At 40.1% G+C, this 17,003-nt stretch overlaps 1 protein-coding gene across 1 annotated transcript; it reads right to left on the bottom strand.

Annotated features, from left to right (window-relative positions):
- Nucleotides 1–7,141: 7,141 nt before the first annotated feature.
- On the bottom strand, nucleotides 7,142–15,574 carry si:ch211-160b11.4 (titin). Its single transcript, XM_037539180.1, has 7 exons — nucleotides 15,465–15,574; nucleotides 14,026–14,076; nucleotides 10,462–13,026; nucleotides 9,188–9,270; nucleotides 8,076–8,213; nucleotides 7,648–7,753; nucleotides 7,142–7,489 (listed from the first exon to the last, which is right to left on the bottom strand). The coding sequence occupies exons 2-7, from the start codon at nucleotides 14,060–14,062 to the stop codon at nucleotides 7,422–7,424; spliced, it is 2,997 nt and encodes a 998-aa protein (XP_037395077.1). The 5' UTR covers nucleotides 14,063–14,076; nucleotides 15,465–15,574; the 3' UTR covers nucleotides 7,142–7,421.
- Between the last annotated feature and the right edge of the window lie 1,429 nt (nucleotides 15,575–17,003).

Here is a 17,003-nt window from a genome sequence, read left to right as displayed (position 1 = left end):
CCTCCAGACACAGATTGGGAAACTAAAGCTTGGAGAATCTCAAGCTACTTTGGATGTTTTGACAGCGAGGCAGGATAGAATGACCTAACCCTTAGATTTAATGACCCGGGTGGAGCCAAGCAGCAGGAATAACATGAGCCTCAAATAATGACCTGGCAAGCTTCATGCTGCCTTAAGCTCTAGCTATTCAGCATCAGTGATCATGACTGAACAAGGATAGAGAGTGGTTTTATTCAGTTATTTAGTTCTTATAATTCAATTTTTAGATTGGATATTTCAGTCAGTTATTTAAATGCGTAATACCACTGTGTTCTCTCTTTTGAAAGAAAGTCAAACTAAATGGCAATAAATTGAAACCGACCATTCCAGGATTTGGCAAAGTATTCTTTCCAAATGCATGAGTGAGTTTCAGAGTGTGATTGTTTGAGCAGGGTCTTTTACAGATTTCTGCAGGTTTACATTCAAAATGTCTTTATCCACCTCTACGGTTGTGATCCCATCAATAAACACAAGCTGACTGACACCACTGTAAGAAAAGCAGCCCCAGTCTTTGACGTTTCCACCTCAGTGCTTTACTCTTAGTACAGTCTGGTTGGAATTCTTCTCCAGGCTTTCTCCACACAAAGAGTCAATTGGGTGAAGAGATGAGAGGATTTTTCTCTGAAACAAATGTAATTTTGTTAAACATTTTAGTAACTTAAAGAACTACATTCAAGTTTGCCAATAGTTAAATGGTGTCCAAATGCATTTAAGGCCACTGTATTGCTGGTGCACACATTTTTTAGAAAATGAAAATATAATTTTTTTAAAATTCAAAGTTGTGAGAGCTGTATTTAGACTGTTTCCTGACCTGAGTCGGCCAAAAATTACTTAAAAAAAAAAAACAATGAGCTCAAAAGGATTAGTATTATCTAAATTAACTAGCATTGAAAAGCCATTGCAGAAGTGAAACATAGCTGAAGATGGCAAACTAATTCAGTAACCTATTTCTTTTGACTATATTAACCACTACCAATTCAATTAGGTATCATGTTCTGGGAGAAATCCAGCAGTGTTTGCGATGTAATGGGTCAGGTATGGAGACTCTTTGGCCCTTGTAAGAGATATTTGGTTCCTCTGCCTGCATAGCTGCAAGATGGAAGCCAGTGTGGCTGCTGACACCTGATTACTGTGGCTGTATATCTAACCACATGCCTTCATAATTTTATGTTGGTCACAATATCTGTGATGGTCTGCTTACCAGTAATTTGAGGCAAACCAAATAAAAAAGGGATGAATCATGTTTTGATTTATGTCCAACATGCTGCTAGGTTCTCCTGTAACTGGGTCAAATGTAACTACATAACCATCATTTTAACTGTGTATGGAATTAGATGAACAAAATGAACGTGCAAAACTGTGCTGAAAAAGAAATTGAGTTGTTTCTTGCCATAAACAGACCTTCCTAAAACTGGCTCTTCTGGGAAATCCACTGGATTATGCTCAATCCTGGTGTGTACAGAACATTAACACATTAAAACATGTCATTATTCTTAAACAGAGCTGTAGGGAATGGGAATGTCATTGTGACGACCCCATAAAGGCTGATGTCGTCAGCCAGGAGAGAATAATGGACAGATGAGCTGCTTTGATCTGCGTTTGTTGTCAGGTGGAGACCGATGGATCCCTTGCTCTATGGCTCTCTGGCTATAACAGGTGGGGTTAAGCATTCTGCTCGGTTCGCATTCTATGTCTAGCTTTGTAGGTTCAGTTGGGGCAAAATACACTCATACACTGGGATAGTGGTCTCTGTAAGGCTTCCCCTACAGAATCCTCTGAGTTCCACTCTCCAGAGAGTGGATTAGCTTCATCACAATAGATACTTCACATAAGCTCCAGCCAGACAACACCAGAACAATGATTCATGGTTGAAGCAGAGCCACCCACAAGTTGAGCACTAACCTCCCGTCAGCACTCCCTCTGCTCCCCTAAATAGCAGCCCTGCTGCTCCATCCTGATGTCAGCTACTGCAGGAAATGATCCAGAGAGTAGTGTTGCATCTCATTCCACATACAGTTGTATGCAGAAGTTTGGGTACCCCTGGTCAAAGTTCGTTTCTGTTGATTTTCTAAGTGAAAATAAGTGAACACGGCCTCTACAAGGAACCTAAATATGAAAAAGTTTAACACTCATTTTCTACTTATTTGCATACTATTTACATATTAGGGGAAAAAAACGTAGAATATAAACAGCACCATAACATTTTCACAGGCCGCATTTTCAAATTCATAATAAATAAACAGTAATTGTCTGTTCAAATGTGCAGATGTGTGCTCTCTGTAGAGGATGTATTTACACATAGAAAATCAATAAAACAAGCAATTATACCAGGTGCACCAAAAAACCTTTTACACATGACTGTTTATGGGTCATAACATACAAGTAGGGGTAATGTTACAAAATAAAGTATTGTTAGCTGTCCTAGTTGTTTATAGTTGAGTCATATTTGCAATCAGCTAGCCAAGCCTATTCTGCTTAAAGGGGAATTCCACAAATTTATACAGTTTTCTGTATAGTTCAACAGTTGAGATGAAAACAAAATCTTTGTTTGATGTGGTTGGATGTAAAATGCTCCATTCTAGAGAAACTTGCTGACTCAGATGGTGGTGATAGAACAAGGGGACATAATATCTACAACACAAATATAGCCATTCTGTTTACTTTTCAAAACCACTAATCAGCTTATACGTGTCTTCTGAGGTGTTTTATATGTAAAAATCTTACCCAACAGCTCATTGCATGTACCTCTCTGCCATGAATGTAGTTTTTGTTCTGTTTTGTTTTAAGCCTAACGTTTGTCTCAAAACTAGGTTGAACTTTTCTCCCTCCAAGCTGGTTGTTTCAGCTTGTAATTTGATTGGTTAGTACATGGTTCCTCCTGCACTTCTGCAACCTTTTGAAGATCTGCTTTCCCAAAGAGTTTTGTTCTGACCTGCATCTAATATGCTGTACCCCTTTAACCCCTGTTACCCCCCCAACATGCCTAATGCCTGATGTTAATGCCTAACATTAGCACTTTTGATCCAGCCAATCAAGAACTTCTGCAGGAAGTTCTTCTGGAGCAAGTGTGGCAAATTGTGGCTGGAGCTACACTCTGCAGGATGGCAGGTCTCCAGGATCAGGGTTGGTGACCACTTGTTTGGTTGAATGTTCTTTCCTGTGATTGGCTGAATATTTCATCCTGTCATTTCACTGGTTAGTACAAGTTTCTCTGCTGCACACTGACTGGCTAGTGCTCCATTTTCCCTTTTGCTCTAGTTGACTAGATGAATTTTGCATCCTGAAATCTCATTGTCTAGTACTGTGGTTCCCAACCCTGGTCCTGGAAGACCCTCTGCCCTCCACAGTTTTGTGATTTCTGCCCCACCCACCTACTAATCAGTTAATTAGCAAGCCCATTCTGGCTGTAACTGGGTGTTTTAGAGCAGGAAGACACAAAGGGGATATTCCAGAATAGGGGGTAGGGGATATTCTAGAACAGGATTGGGAACCAATGGTCAAGTATAATTTTTCATTCTGGGATCCTGTGAGAAATAATACTGACAATTTACAGTCCAGCATTCATACTTGTATCAAGACGTATTTATGATTATCTATATTCATGAGTTTTGCACATATTCCAGAATTAGTTATAAAAACAGATTCATGTATGTGTAATCTTGTAAATCTCAGTCGTGTGAGAGTACAAAAGGGAATACAAGTCCAGAGACACCCTGAAATTGGTAACAATAAATACATAAAATAATATATATATATATATATATATATAGTGTATGTGTGTGTGTGCGTGGGGGAGTGGGAGGAGTGGGGGGGAGTGGGGAGTGGGTCCTTTAAACATGACAAAGCTCTTGGATCATTCAGGGTTTTTTATTCAGGATGTTGTTCTTTGATGGTAGTTTATGAGTGAGTATAGACTTAAGTGACTTGTCATAAATGTTTATTGATGTAAGGGTTATTAGCTTCTTCCGAGCACATGAAATCTCTTTTCCTGGTTCAACATGCCAAAGCTTTGTATTTGATGATAACAAAGCAGGACATATTTTTTGGTTCACAAATCACAGTCATAATTCATGCACTCACATGCATACAACATTTTATTGTTCATAGTCTTGTATGTGTGTGCACGTGAGTGGGCAGAGAAGATGGGTTCATTTTTGACCACGTGTGGATTTTTTGATCACGGCAGTTCCTCCGCAAGTGTTCCTATGCAAACACGTGTGCGTGTGTGTGTGTGTGCGTGTGGGTGTGTGTTTGTGTGTTTGTACCTGAGAGAAACAAAGCTGGTTTCTATGTGTTAATTTGTGGTAAAAAATAACAGGATACACTTTTGGTTCATCATCATTGTAAGGGTAGAACTGATATTAATTCATAAACAGCTGCTGCAGAAAAATAGAAAACTGACTCAAGCACAAGGGACAAAGAATTTATTTGTCATTAACCTAATGAAAGAGTTGAACTCCAGTATTATTGAAATTGCTAGTTGTACTTTTACATTTCAAAGGGAAAAACATACTTTTTGCTGCTCATATATACATTAATGCTTATATGTGTGAGTTTATGCCCTGCCATGGACTGGCGACCTGTCCAGGGTGTATCCTGCCTTCTGCCCGATGACCGCTGGGATAGGCTCCAGCACCCCCCACCGCGACCCTGACGGAGAAGTGGCTTAGAAAATGGATGGATGGATGGATAGATGTGTGAGTTTATTCATTAACTCATAGTAACTGACATAAAATGCTACCAGCCCACTGCAAATTCTCCCAAATCTCCTGATTAACTATTCCAGCATTGCCTCTTACTTTTATATTGAGTATATAAATATTGATTCTTTTTTACAGACTGGTATATTTTGGTATCTTACTTTCACTTTTAATTGAGTAAGTTTTAGTTGAATACTCAACTTTCAGTATATTTTCAAGAGAAGCACTGTAAATATTACCCAGGCTTGTATATAATTAATATACATACATTTGATCAAAGATTTCCTCAGCACCTTTTAAAACAAGTTAGTGTTGTCAAGTATATCTTGTTCGAATTTTGAGGAGATTGAGAGAGTAAGTCGTCCTGATTAAGACACGATGTGATCTGTAAGTTAAACCCCTCCTGAGGTATGAAGCCTTGTGGATGTAGACAGATTTTTAGATTTAAAAGGCCTACCTGTATTTCTTTCTGAAGACACCATTGACAACTGTGTATCTGCTCAACAACAAGGCAGCAAAGGATACTTGTAATACTTTATCTGAATCTGAATACTTTATCTGGTTTGGATTTCAAAGACAAGCGTATGAAAGAGTAGAAAGATACAAAGTAAAATAGTTATTACCCAGTTTTCCTTGGTGTATGTCCATGTATGAGTATGTAATGACAAAAGAGATGCCCTCATTCTAATGGAGCATGAAACATTGCGACCAATCTCTGGCTTGAAAAATTCCACACCAACACACACACATGCACTCCCCAGAGCTTCTCAACTTGATCCATTATTCTAGTAACAGAGGTGTTTTTAATGGACCAAAGTATGAATCATGATGATAATCATGGACGGCTGCTGGCCTCAGAACAAACACTGCTCTCAGACCAAGTGGCTCTCCCTTTATCCCCCAGATGACACACAGAAACTGAGGATTCCTGGAATTCCAGGCTGGCAGAGGGGACGGAAAGCAGACAGCTCTGGGTGTTGAGAGCGTCTAGCGCAAAACCAGTCCTGACTAAAGCCTCTCTGATGCATTTTCCAAAAGCTACCGCAGTCTCTAATTTAGGGCAGCTGAGTTAGAGACTACCTCTGTGGAACATTTGAAATCTCCTATCCCCGGAATAAACTAGAGCAGTACTTTGCTTCCAAGCATTTTGTCTCTGTCATAAACCAGAAAAAATCCCCCCCCCCTCCCACACATATGACAAATAACACGTTTTCACAGCTGTATACCTTTAAACCTTTTTTCAGTCTCTCAGCACACACAACATTTAATGCTCACTCACATCAGCAACACACATTACTGAGTCCTGATCATTTCAATCCATCTGGGACCTACAGCACCTCTCTGACTGACCTATCCATGCTCCAATGCTCTGTCTACAGATATGTTATTTCATTTTGTTGTCATGCAACGTAATGAAACTGTAGTATAACCTACTTTTTGTCCAAATTATTCAACTTATTCATTTCGAATGATATTTTGTGTATGACAAGTACATGAGAGAAAATGTTGTCAACAAATCCCTTGGGAGGAGAAACCTCAGGGCCTTCTCGATCTTCAGAGCAGGAGTCACTTTGGATGACTTGCAACATGTAACAGTAGCTACCGTAGCTAGCAGTGTAGGCCACAGCATTAATTAGCTCACAGCATTAAATAAAACAGCTGCAGCTTGTTGGCTTTCAATGTAGCATATCAATCAGATGATTAGCCTTATAAACTCTGATAACATATTGTATCAAGTATCCTTCGGTTTTACCTTTCACTTGCATACAAAATGTGGAGCATTTGGAAATTAATTACTCTCTCTGAATTTGTATTTTAACACAAACTGAGTCATGACTGTCACCATGTAATGCTTTCCAACCTCACAACAGTAGCCATGAATGAACACAATTATGTCCAGAGGATGGATAGGTTTGATGGATGGCATTACTGTGTTTCTTATTATTGCTCTGTATTGTCAGCACAATCAGGACTCCTTAGTGAACACAGTAATGTATGTAGATGATGTTGCAGGCAGCAAATCACATTAGGGTGAGGAATTATAACTGACATTTGCAAGTAAAGCTGTTATTGAAAGCACATTCTAGTCATTGTTCAGTTTGGTTCCAGTACATTCTGGCTTTTTTGTCAGGTTTAATGAGGAAGCCAGCAGGGAGAGGATTAGCGAGATCATCTAGATACTAGTGAGAATATGTTTATGACCAGTTGTTCAAAGGTTGTTTATGAAGGTATATCATCTTACATCACCCTACTATAATAACTCATGAAACTATTTGGGCGACTCTGATGTTCCAGTATGTTCCTACCTTCTAGATTATGTACATGTTGTTAACAGTTAGAGTATACTTCTGTTTGTACATGGCAATTGTTTTTGTGTTAGTAAGCAGGACAACAGGCCACAGTAGAAAAAATTTGTTTTAATGTATTTTTCATATACAAAATCAAAGTATGTGACTAATGTAAGACAATAATAGACAAATAAGACAATTTGAGATAATATGTACATTTATAATATTTGGTGACACTGAGAAGCCTGATGTAATCACAGTGCATCTGTCAAACTGGCACAACAAAATGAAACTAATATTAACTTACAGGGTTTGCAAATTAAACAAAACAAAACAAAAACAGGTGTTTCAAGCAAGAAGTCCAGTGAATTCTAGGCAGAAACCTGGTCAATTCTTAATAAGGAGAGGAGCAGATGAAGGCTCGCAGGTCCCAGCATGGCATGTCATTGAACTTCCCATTACCTGTAAGGAAACATTACAATGGTTGTGACATATCAAACAGCACAGGCGCAACTCACACAGAAAAAACTAACCCTATTAACTGAAATATGTTGTACTGTGATGATTTGGACACTGCAGATATTGTGCTCATTCTGTAAATGTTTAGATTAAGAGCTTACTCAGTAACTCCACACAGTTTTCCACTCCAGCAGTGTTATTAGGCTCCCCAGGTAACCAGTCAGCATAGCCCCATCGTGTCCCGTCCAGCCATATGAAGCGTCCAGTCTGAGAACACATAACAGAGATAAAGACAACAACAAAAAAAGGAAGTTATGGTTAAAATAACTGCAACTAGCTTAATTTGAGGTAAGGAAAAAAGCAACTAGACTAAAAAACTAGCTTTACGCTTGTTTCAGATCAAAAAGACTGAAAGCAAGTGTCCCAAAAAGAATGGAAACTGCAATAAAAGCAAAAATTGCACACACTAAATACTTAAAAATATATTTTTTATTTAGCTGTTGAGGCTGCTTGTTTTGGTTGGCCATAAAAAGGTTGGCCTCTGACTTTTCACAGTACTGTGTGTGCAGTATAAAGCACTCAAACATACATCTAGGTATCTCAGGCCTCCAATCCAGGTACGTCTTCGACCCCCGTTTTTGTCCATGAGCGCCATCATGTGTTGGTGAATGTAGCTGCTTGTCACAGAAGCCAAATGTCCGTCAGGGAATTGTTGTTGGCAGAAGAACTGATGAAAAACAGACAACAATTGCAACGTGATTCAGAGATTGCTTACTAATAGTTTTGAAAACCTCAGAGAAAAATGCAACAGGAATAATTCACATTCACAGTGAATTTTACTATGGACTACATTAAAATATTGAAAAGCATAAAATGTTAAACCAAACCAGCCTTAAAGGGAAGTTCCACCCATCTTTAGCATGTCTGTATAATTAAATCGTTAAGATGTAAACAGTCATTCAGAGAAGTTTGATGTTAAATGCTCCATTCTAGATGAACACAGTAAGAATTGTTCACAGTTGTGCTGATTGGAACCACACATCTGAAAATGATGCCTGATGTCTGAGACATCGATGATCAGAAAACTAAAATGTATTTTTAAAACCCTTTCAGGATTGAGCGTTATATGGCAAAAAAGGCCCCAAAGAAACTTATTTTCAGATGTGCCACTACATTTCCGTTATCACCATTACATATAAAACTCAGAGGACCCGTACAGGTTCACTTGCTGTTCTAGATCAGTGGTCACCAACCCTGGTCCTAGAGACCTACCTTCAGGTTTAGCTAGGGTTAGGGTTAGTCTACTTCCAACTGCAATCTGGCACCTCTGCTCCAGCTAATTAACTTCTACAGAAGTCCTTAACTTGGTTGGATCAGGTGCATTAGAGTTTGGTAAGAGGGAGGCAGCCTGTTAGTTGCAGACTGGAACTAAACCATGCAGGAATGCAGGTCTCCAGGAGGAAGATTGGTGACCACTGTTGTAAATAGTAAATAAAATGGTTATATTTTTGTTGTAGACATTACGACCTCTGGCTCCCACCACCTCCACTGTAAAGAAATCAGAATACGTTTTCTCCACAATGCACCATTTCACATTAAATTACTCTCACTGACTTTGACCATTGAATTCAGCAAAAAACATTTTAAAAATTGGTGAAATTCCCCTTTAAGACTGACACAGATGAAAGCATCCACTGATACCTCAGCGTCAGCTGCTCTCTTGGGTCCCCTGAAGAACTGGTAACATTTACTATTGATGACTACACCGTTGCAGGTCCGCCACCCTGTAGACACATTCCAAATGACAGTTAGGCCCGAAACATACTCTACACACGCTTCGATGTACGCAGACGGTGTTTCAAGTATAGCTGCATTCAAAAATGTGGCATGAAATATTTCGCAAGTGCGAGCTGCATGAGCGTTACAGCAGGGGTCGCTATCACGACAGCCAAGCCTGACCAAGCGGCTAGCTGGGCCGCCAGCGTGTTTCAACTGCCGTAGCAGACGAGCAGTTGAGTCTCACATAAAGATGGCATAAAATATGATTAACTATCACATTTCCCATCTAACAGAGCAGTTAACGCAGCTCACACTCCTCTACTGTCCACGTTTAGGTATCCAATTTGTACTCTATCACCACCTTCAGTACTGAGTGTTTTAACCTCCACAGCTACGTAAGAACGCGAGGTGAGTTTGTAGAGAAGGGCCGAACGTTTGCAATGCGTTGCCCGAGCGCTGTCGTTGCGTTCGTGTCCTTACTCTACTTCAGTGTACTTTGAAAAACCAATCCCTGTTTTGTACACACATAAGTGCCAACTGTCCCGTACACTATAACTTTTGTTTGAGGTGTCAAGGCCTCAGGACTGCCTGCGGAGACGACGTTCGCCCGGCTTCAGCGAGCAATATGGCGTAATTGAGGAGAAAACGAACCACTGCAAACGTCACCACATGGCAGCTAGGCGAACTGCACGGACGAAGATGCTGCATGACAGGGCCAGTGACTGGTCAGTAAAACAACCGAGGTGAAATGAAACAAAGTTGGACAACGTTGAGGAGCGTTACAGTAATATTTCACTGAGAAACGCACATTTGTTAAATAAACAATGAATATCTCCTAAATGGAAGATGGTAAATCTGTTATTCTGTAGTACTAACTAGTAATAAGCAAAACATATACGTTATCTTATATTTAAGTTCACAAGAGGACAAGGCTGAAGTTGGCTTTCCATTTACCAGCTTCTTGTTTGAATTTCCCCGTTCCACCTTAAATGGTGGCAGTACTCTGAACTCAAACGTCGCCATAATTTTTACTTTGAAAGAATCGTCTTCTGGCAGTCATGAAAGTTATCATGAAATGTCATAGCGTCATGTGGAGCATGTGGAAACTGCGGAAAGTATGCAAGCTTGCGAAGGCGCTTTTGGCTTCACACAATGCTTGAGAATTTAGTTTTGCTGAGGCCTTTACTGGCACTTACTGTTCTGGGATGCATCATTATCATCTGCTTCCTCTGCGGTTAATCCTCTCTTTTCTCTTATTAAATTGTCATTCATTAAGGACTCCTCCATATAAGCCCGATCAGCCATCATTAGCTCTTCCTCTCCAACCAGGGACTCCATCATTTGAAAATTTTCAGACTCTGCCTCTCTCTGATCATGATCCTGCATTAACAGTTGCTCTTGTGAAGGTTCAAATGCCAACATTGGATCCTCGGCCATATTGTCTTGGGGCTGCATTAGCGCCATCACTGGCTCTTCATCTGGAAGATAACCTGCCTCCATTAATTCTTCTTCCTGAAAGATATTCCTCTCTTCCTCCACTAATGTCTCTTCAGGTTCCAGGTCCATCAGTGGATCCACAAATTCACTGGGGTTCCTCTGATAGACTTCCTGCACTTCTAAATCAAATTCTGGCTCCATCCTGGTCTCTAATGCCTCTTCCTGCAAGATATTGTTCTCTTTCTCCACTAATGTGTCTTCAGGTTCTAGATCCAGCACGGGCTCTTCCACAAATTCATTGGGGCTCCTCTGATGGACTTCTTGCTCTTCCGAAACAAATTCTGGCTCCATCACAGTCTCTAATGCCTCTTCCTGCAAGACATTCCTCTCTTCCTCCACCAATGTCTCTTCAGGTTGTAGGTCCAGCACTGGCTCTTCCACAAATTCATTGGGACTCCTCTGATGGACTTCTTGCTCATCTGAAACAAATTCTGGCTCCATCACAGTCTCTAATGCCTCTTCCTGCAAGACATTCCTCTCTTCCTCCACCAATGTCTCTTCAGATTGTAGGTCCATCTCTGGGTCCTCCACAAATTCACTGGGGCTCCTCTGGACTTCTTGCTCTTCTGAAACAAATTCTGGCTCCATCACAGTCTCTAATGCCTCTTCCTGCAAGACATTCCTCTCTTCCTCCACCAATGTCTCTTCAGGTTGTAGGTCCATCTCTGGGTCCTCCACAAATTCACTGGGGCTCCTCTGGACTTCTTGCTCTTCCGAAACAAATTCTGGCTCCATCACGGTCTTTAATGCCTCTTCCTGCAAGACATTCCTCTCTTCCTCCACCAATGTCTCTTCAGGTTGTAAGTCCATCACTGGGTCCTCCACAAATTCATTGGGGCTCCTCTGATGGACTTCTTGCTCTTCTGAAACAAATTCTGGTTCCATCACAGTCTCTAATGCCTCTTCCTGCAAGACATTCCTCTCTTCCTCCACCAATGTCTCTTCAGGTTGTAGGTCCATCACTGGGTCCTCCACAAAGTCATTGGGGCTCCTCTGATGGACTTCTTGCTCTTCTAAAACAAATTCTGGCTCCATCACGGTCTCAAATGCCTCTTCCTGCAAGACATTCCTCTCTTCCTCCACCAATGTCTCTTCAGGTTGTAGGTCCATCTCTGGGTCCTCCACAAATTCACTGGGGCTCCTCTGGACTTCTTGCTCTTCTGAAACAAATTCTGGCTCCATCACAGTCTCTAATGCCTCTTCCTGCAAGACATTCCTCTCTTCCTCCACCAATGTCTCTTCAGGTTGTAGGTCCATCTCTGGGTCCTCCACAAATTCACTGGGGCTCCTCTGGACTTCTTGCTCTTCCGAAACAAATTCTGGCTCCATCACGGTCTTTAATGCCTCTTCCTGCAAGACATTCCTCTCTTCCTCCACCAATGTCTCTTCAGGTTGTAAGTCCATCACTGGGTCCTCCACAAATTCATTGGGGCTCCTCTGATGGACTTCTTGCTCTTCTGAAACAAATTCTGGTTCCATCACAGTCTCTAATGCCTCTTCCTGCAAGACTTTCCTCTCTTCCTCCACCAATGTCTCTTCAGGTTGTAGGTCCATCACTGGGTCCTCCACAAAGTCATTGGGGCTCCTCTGATGGACTTCTTGCTCTTCTAAAACAAATTCTGGCTCCATCACGGTCTCAAATGCCTCTTCCTGCAAGACATTCCTCTCTTCCTCCACCAATGTCTCTTCAGGTTGTAGGTCCATCACTGGGTCCTCCACAAATTCACTGGGGCTCCTTTGGACTTCTTGTTCTTCCGAAACAAATTCTGGCTCCATCACGGTCTCTAATGCCTCTTCCTGCAAGACATTCCTCTCTTCCTCCACCAATGTCTCTTCAGGTTGTAGGTCCATCACTGGGTCCACAGATTCAAGCTCTTTCACTGGTTCTTGTGCTGTCAGATCTTCCTCAGCTATTTCCACTTGCTCTGTAAGTGTCTTGTCTTGATCCTTTGGTTCGTCCATGACAGCTTCTTTCTTGAGCTCTGTCTCCTTCACAACTTCATTTGTGTCTGCCTCCTGTTTCTTGACAGGAGGTACATCTTGTACCAGACTTTTCACTTTAACCGGTGCTTTCTGCTGCACTGGGCTTGGTTCAGCCGCTTTCTCCTGCGCTACTGACTCTTTCCTGGCAATAGGTTTTGGATCCTCTTGCACCACATGGCCTTGCTCAGGCAGTAGGTCTGCCAGCAGAGGACTTCTCTCCCTCTGAGCCACCTCCACACTCTCCGCTGGTACCCAGTCCTGCACTGGGAGACCAACAGCCACTGCAAGACACAATAATAAGACACAATAATGATGAACAGCTAAATTCAGATCATTCATACAGTAAGTACTTTGTGGTCATTTTTATGACATAAGATGTCCAACTTAGAGTCTACAACACCACTCAATTAGAAGGTTATTGATTAGCTTCCCATGTGGGAGGAACAAATGTTTTGACCTAATCGTGGCCTATTTTCAGTCTTCTGAATGCTGCCATTATGGCTTTTTTTAAGGTAGCAAAATGATAGACCTTCAGTAGTTTTGTTCTTTTTACAGTTATTGTGTTAGGGTATGAGTCTGTTACAAAACTTCACAAATCTGTGATGTGAGATCTTGACCTGCTCATTAACAGACTTCACGTATTTTGAGAAGATTCACTCCTTCAAATAATCTTTACTGGTGCAAGTAGTTTAGTCATGAAGCCTAGAGCCAACTAATAAGTGTTTGCTGTTAATTCACATGTTAGCATAACATATAAGAGCACTGATATTAAAAAGGTAAAAATGCTGTACCAACGTTTCTGTCAGACACTACAACTTGCTATCAGGTAAATTCCTTTAATCACTCATCACAAACACAAAACAATTACAAACCATTTCATCCATGGCATGTCTATAACAGAAAGTGGAAGAACGATCAAACCTAAATCTAAATAATCACACATCCATTGTAAAAATTTATAAACCTCAATAGGTAAATCAGGTGTTGTATAACACATCTCTCTACTGACAAACACTCCGGCCTCCTGTTTGTCATCATTTGGGATAGTATCGCTTTCCATGATCCTCGTCTTTTTTTGGTTGAGGGAAGATGTGAGATCTGTGTTAACTGTTTTGTAAAGCTATGTGAAACGCAATCAGAGTGGACTTGAGTGAACTTAGAAGATTAAGTTGATTCCAGTTACGTTAAATGTGTTTGAGCGATCAAGAAAAACTGTAATAAGCAGATAATTATAATTTTTTAAGCATGTCCAGTAGAATTACCAAGCATTTAGACCGTACCTGCAAGGCTCAGAAACAGCAAGAGATAAGTCCTCATAGTTATTATTGCACCTGAGAGACGGAAAGAGAGAGAGAAAGAGAGACAGAGAGAACCATTAATTCACATTAATTCAGACTTCTACATGAGATTCTACAGTTTTTCTCGGTTGCTTGAACATTTTTGTCCCTTCAGAAGGCTTATCTTCAAAACAGTGAACACATAATATCTAAAAGAGGTTTGCTGGCCAAAATAACACATGCTAAACATACTACATCTTACAATCAAGTGAATACATTCCTTCAATTACTGACTAAACAACAACCAAAAAATGCAAAAGACAGGTTTCAGTCTAAACTTATTCAGCCTTCATTAGTGCTATGTGTCTATGCTGTTCTATCATGATGATATTTTGCTGTAAATAATTCTACAATAAGTTTTTTAAACTATTCATCTAATGTCATCATGATGCTGTTAATCAACCAGTGTTAAGTCTCACTGTGTGTCATCATATTATATGTGTATTATCATATCAAAAATCTTATATCAGTCATTTGCATAAAGTATGTCCTGAAGGAGAGAGCAGAGTGGAGATTCTAAGTATAGACAATGGCTTATATATAGCTTATATATATATCACCTGAAAATTCAGATCATTCATAGAGTAACAAACAAGAGGAACAAATGTTTTGACCTAATTGTGGAGAACCCTATTTTCAGTCTTCTGAATGCTGCTATTATGGCTTTTTGAAGGTAGCAAAATGATAGACCTTCAGCAGTTTCGTTCCTTTTACAGTTATTGTGTTAGGGTATGAGTCTGTTACAAAACTTCACAAATCTGTGATGTGAGATCTTGACCTGCTCATTAACAGACTTCACACACACACACACACACACACACACACACACACACACACACACACACACATATATATATATATATATATATATATATATATATATATATATATATATTCACAGATATATGTATATATATATATATATATATATATATATATATATATATATCACCTTAAAATCCTTTTCTTCATAGCGCGTCACATATATGCTACTCAGAATAACCTTCCTGCTCTCCCTTTTCAATTTTTTTGCAATGAAAGCAATGAGAGAAAGCAATGAGAGATTCCTGCCTTGCTAAAACACTGACAGTGATGATGAAGTTCACTCCAGTTTAATTCAAAGTGTTTTAGCAATTGAGAAAAACTGTAATTTACCTCAGTTCCATTCTGAGTCTGAAGTACCCTCACCAGACCTGGTTCAGCTTATGAAGGTTTTGTAAATTAGCTGTGGAGCTGCTGTGGCTGGGTTGAGGTAAGTTAAATACTAAAGTGGCAAGCACAAGGGTCCTTTAAGGAGCAGCATTCAGAAACACTGATCTAAATAAAGAGCAAATGTGAACAAGAAGGAAAGACAGAGAAAAAGAAAAGTACAACTTGCTTACCTAAAAAATCCTCTCTTGTACTCCTGAGTTAGCTTTTATGGTTTTGTTGTGACTTAAAGATCGTTCTCGTCTTATATACCTGACTGGGGCTGGATATCTCAGTAACTTTATACTGTACTGAAGAGATTCTGCCTATTTTACAGTCCTCCTTATCTAAGCGATTCCTTATTACTGCCACGTGACTTCCAGAAACAAGCTTTCATTGGGTTCAAAGTGTTTTAGATTGATTGACTGCAGCTTCATTAAAAAAATAACATCAAAACAACATTGTATAATTCTACAGTAGAGCACAACAGAGTGCTAATCAAAGTGCAGCAGTAGTTCGGTGTCTATCAGCATGATTCCTGCCTATCAGCTTTCATCAACATCAGCCTTGTTTGGTTTTCTCTCCCGCGTCATAAAATAATGAATAGCATGAAATGTTAATTTTACAGTGCTTATCTTAACTGGAAACCACAATTCTTTTAATCCCTTAAATGGCCAGGGCCCAAAGTTTTATTATACTTCCATAAGCTAAGAATGGCTCAGCCAGTTTATGTTGAAGCCCTGTAGTTACTGCATAATAAGCCTTAATATGGAATAAGCCTGGAATTTAAGGAGTTAATCTATGTGATATTAAAAGAAACGAACATAGATATTGTATGTGCGTATAAAAGGAGCGTATTGGTCCAGTATATTATGGCTTTATGCACATCAGCTAAAATGTTGCTTGTTTTTGCCCCAAACATTGTACTTTGTGCTGAGTTTTAATCTGTTTTTGAGTGTTGATTTGAATGGTTATCACACACATCCATCTTTATGAGTGCATGTAGACCCACCCAGTCATATCTGCAGTGTTTCTGAATTTTGTGGTTATTGTCTGATATCAGATTCGATTTAAATCTTCCAGAGAAAAGTCTTTATAACCAGCTTTGAACGTGACACCTTCTCTTTTAGTTCTCTGAAATAGTTCCCTTTTGCTCCCTGTGAGGTTAAGATCTTGGTTGGGTTAGGTTTAACAAAGCAGTATTAAGTGACAGAACCCCACAAAGTATAGTGCCATTACTCCACACACATAGGAATACACAGGTTTTTGTGTGTGCACTGAAGTATCTGTATGAACATACTGCATGCCAAACAAAACACATACTATTGCACAATGTAAAAAAACGTAGTTACACATTTTTACTGTATACAAGTGTAATAATCTTGTCATATTGTAATAATCTTGTCAAATTCATGGGGAAAAGCAGGTCACGCAGGATCCCCAAGTTTTCTTTTACTGAAGGAAAAAAGAACAGAGAGAGAGAGAGCAAGGAAGGGTGAGAAAGAGAGAGAGACAGAAGGAGAAAGAGGCACACACACACACACACACAGAGAGAGAGCGAGAGAGAGAGAGAGGGAGGAAGGGTGAAAAAGAGAGAGAGACAGAAGGAGAAAGAGACACAGAGAGAGAGAGAGAGAGAGACAGAGAGAGAGAGACAGAGAGAGAGAGAGAGATTCCTGCACTGGCCATTTGCAGACCACTGCAGAAAGAAAAGGACCCCACTGTTGGTCAGA

The sequence above is a fragment of the Pygocentrus nattereri genome, chromosome 6 (assembly GCF_015220715.1).
Source record: "Pygocentrus nattereri isolate fPygNat1 chromosome 6, fPygNat1.pri, whole genome shotgun sequence".
Lineage (NCBI taxonomy): Eukaryota > Metazoa > Chordata > Actinopteri > Characiformes > Serrasalmidae > Pygocentrus > Pygocentrus nattereri.
Note: the sequence above shows the minus strand (reverse complement) of the source record. Positions and strands in the feature narration are given on the sequence as shown.

What these genes read in the sequence shown, in the direction of transcription:
- si:ch211-160b11.4 (XM_037539180.1), bottom strand. Translation starts at nt 14,062, where the DNA reads ATGAGGACTTATCTCTTGCTGTTTCTGAGCCTTGCAG. An exon ending in GCTGTTTCTGAGCCTTGCAG is followed by an intron (nt 13,027 to 14,025) that starts GTACGGTCTAAA and finishes TGTGTCTTGCAG; the next exon opens with TGGCTGTTGGTCTCCCAGTG. An exon ending in TAATGATGCATCCCAGAACA is followed by an intron (nt 9,271 to 10,461) that starts GTAAGTGCCAGT and finishes ATGTGTCTACAG; the next exon opens with GGTGGCGGACCTGCAACGGT.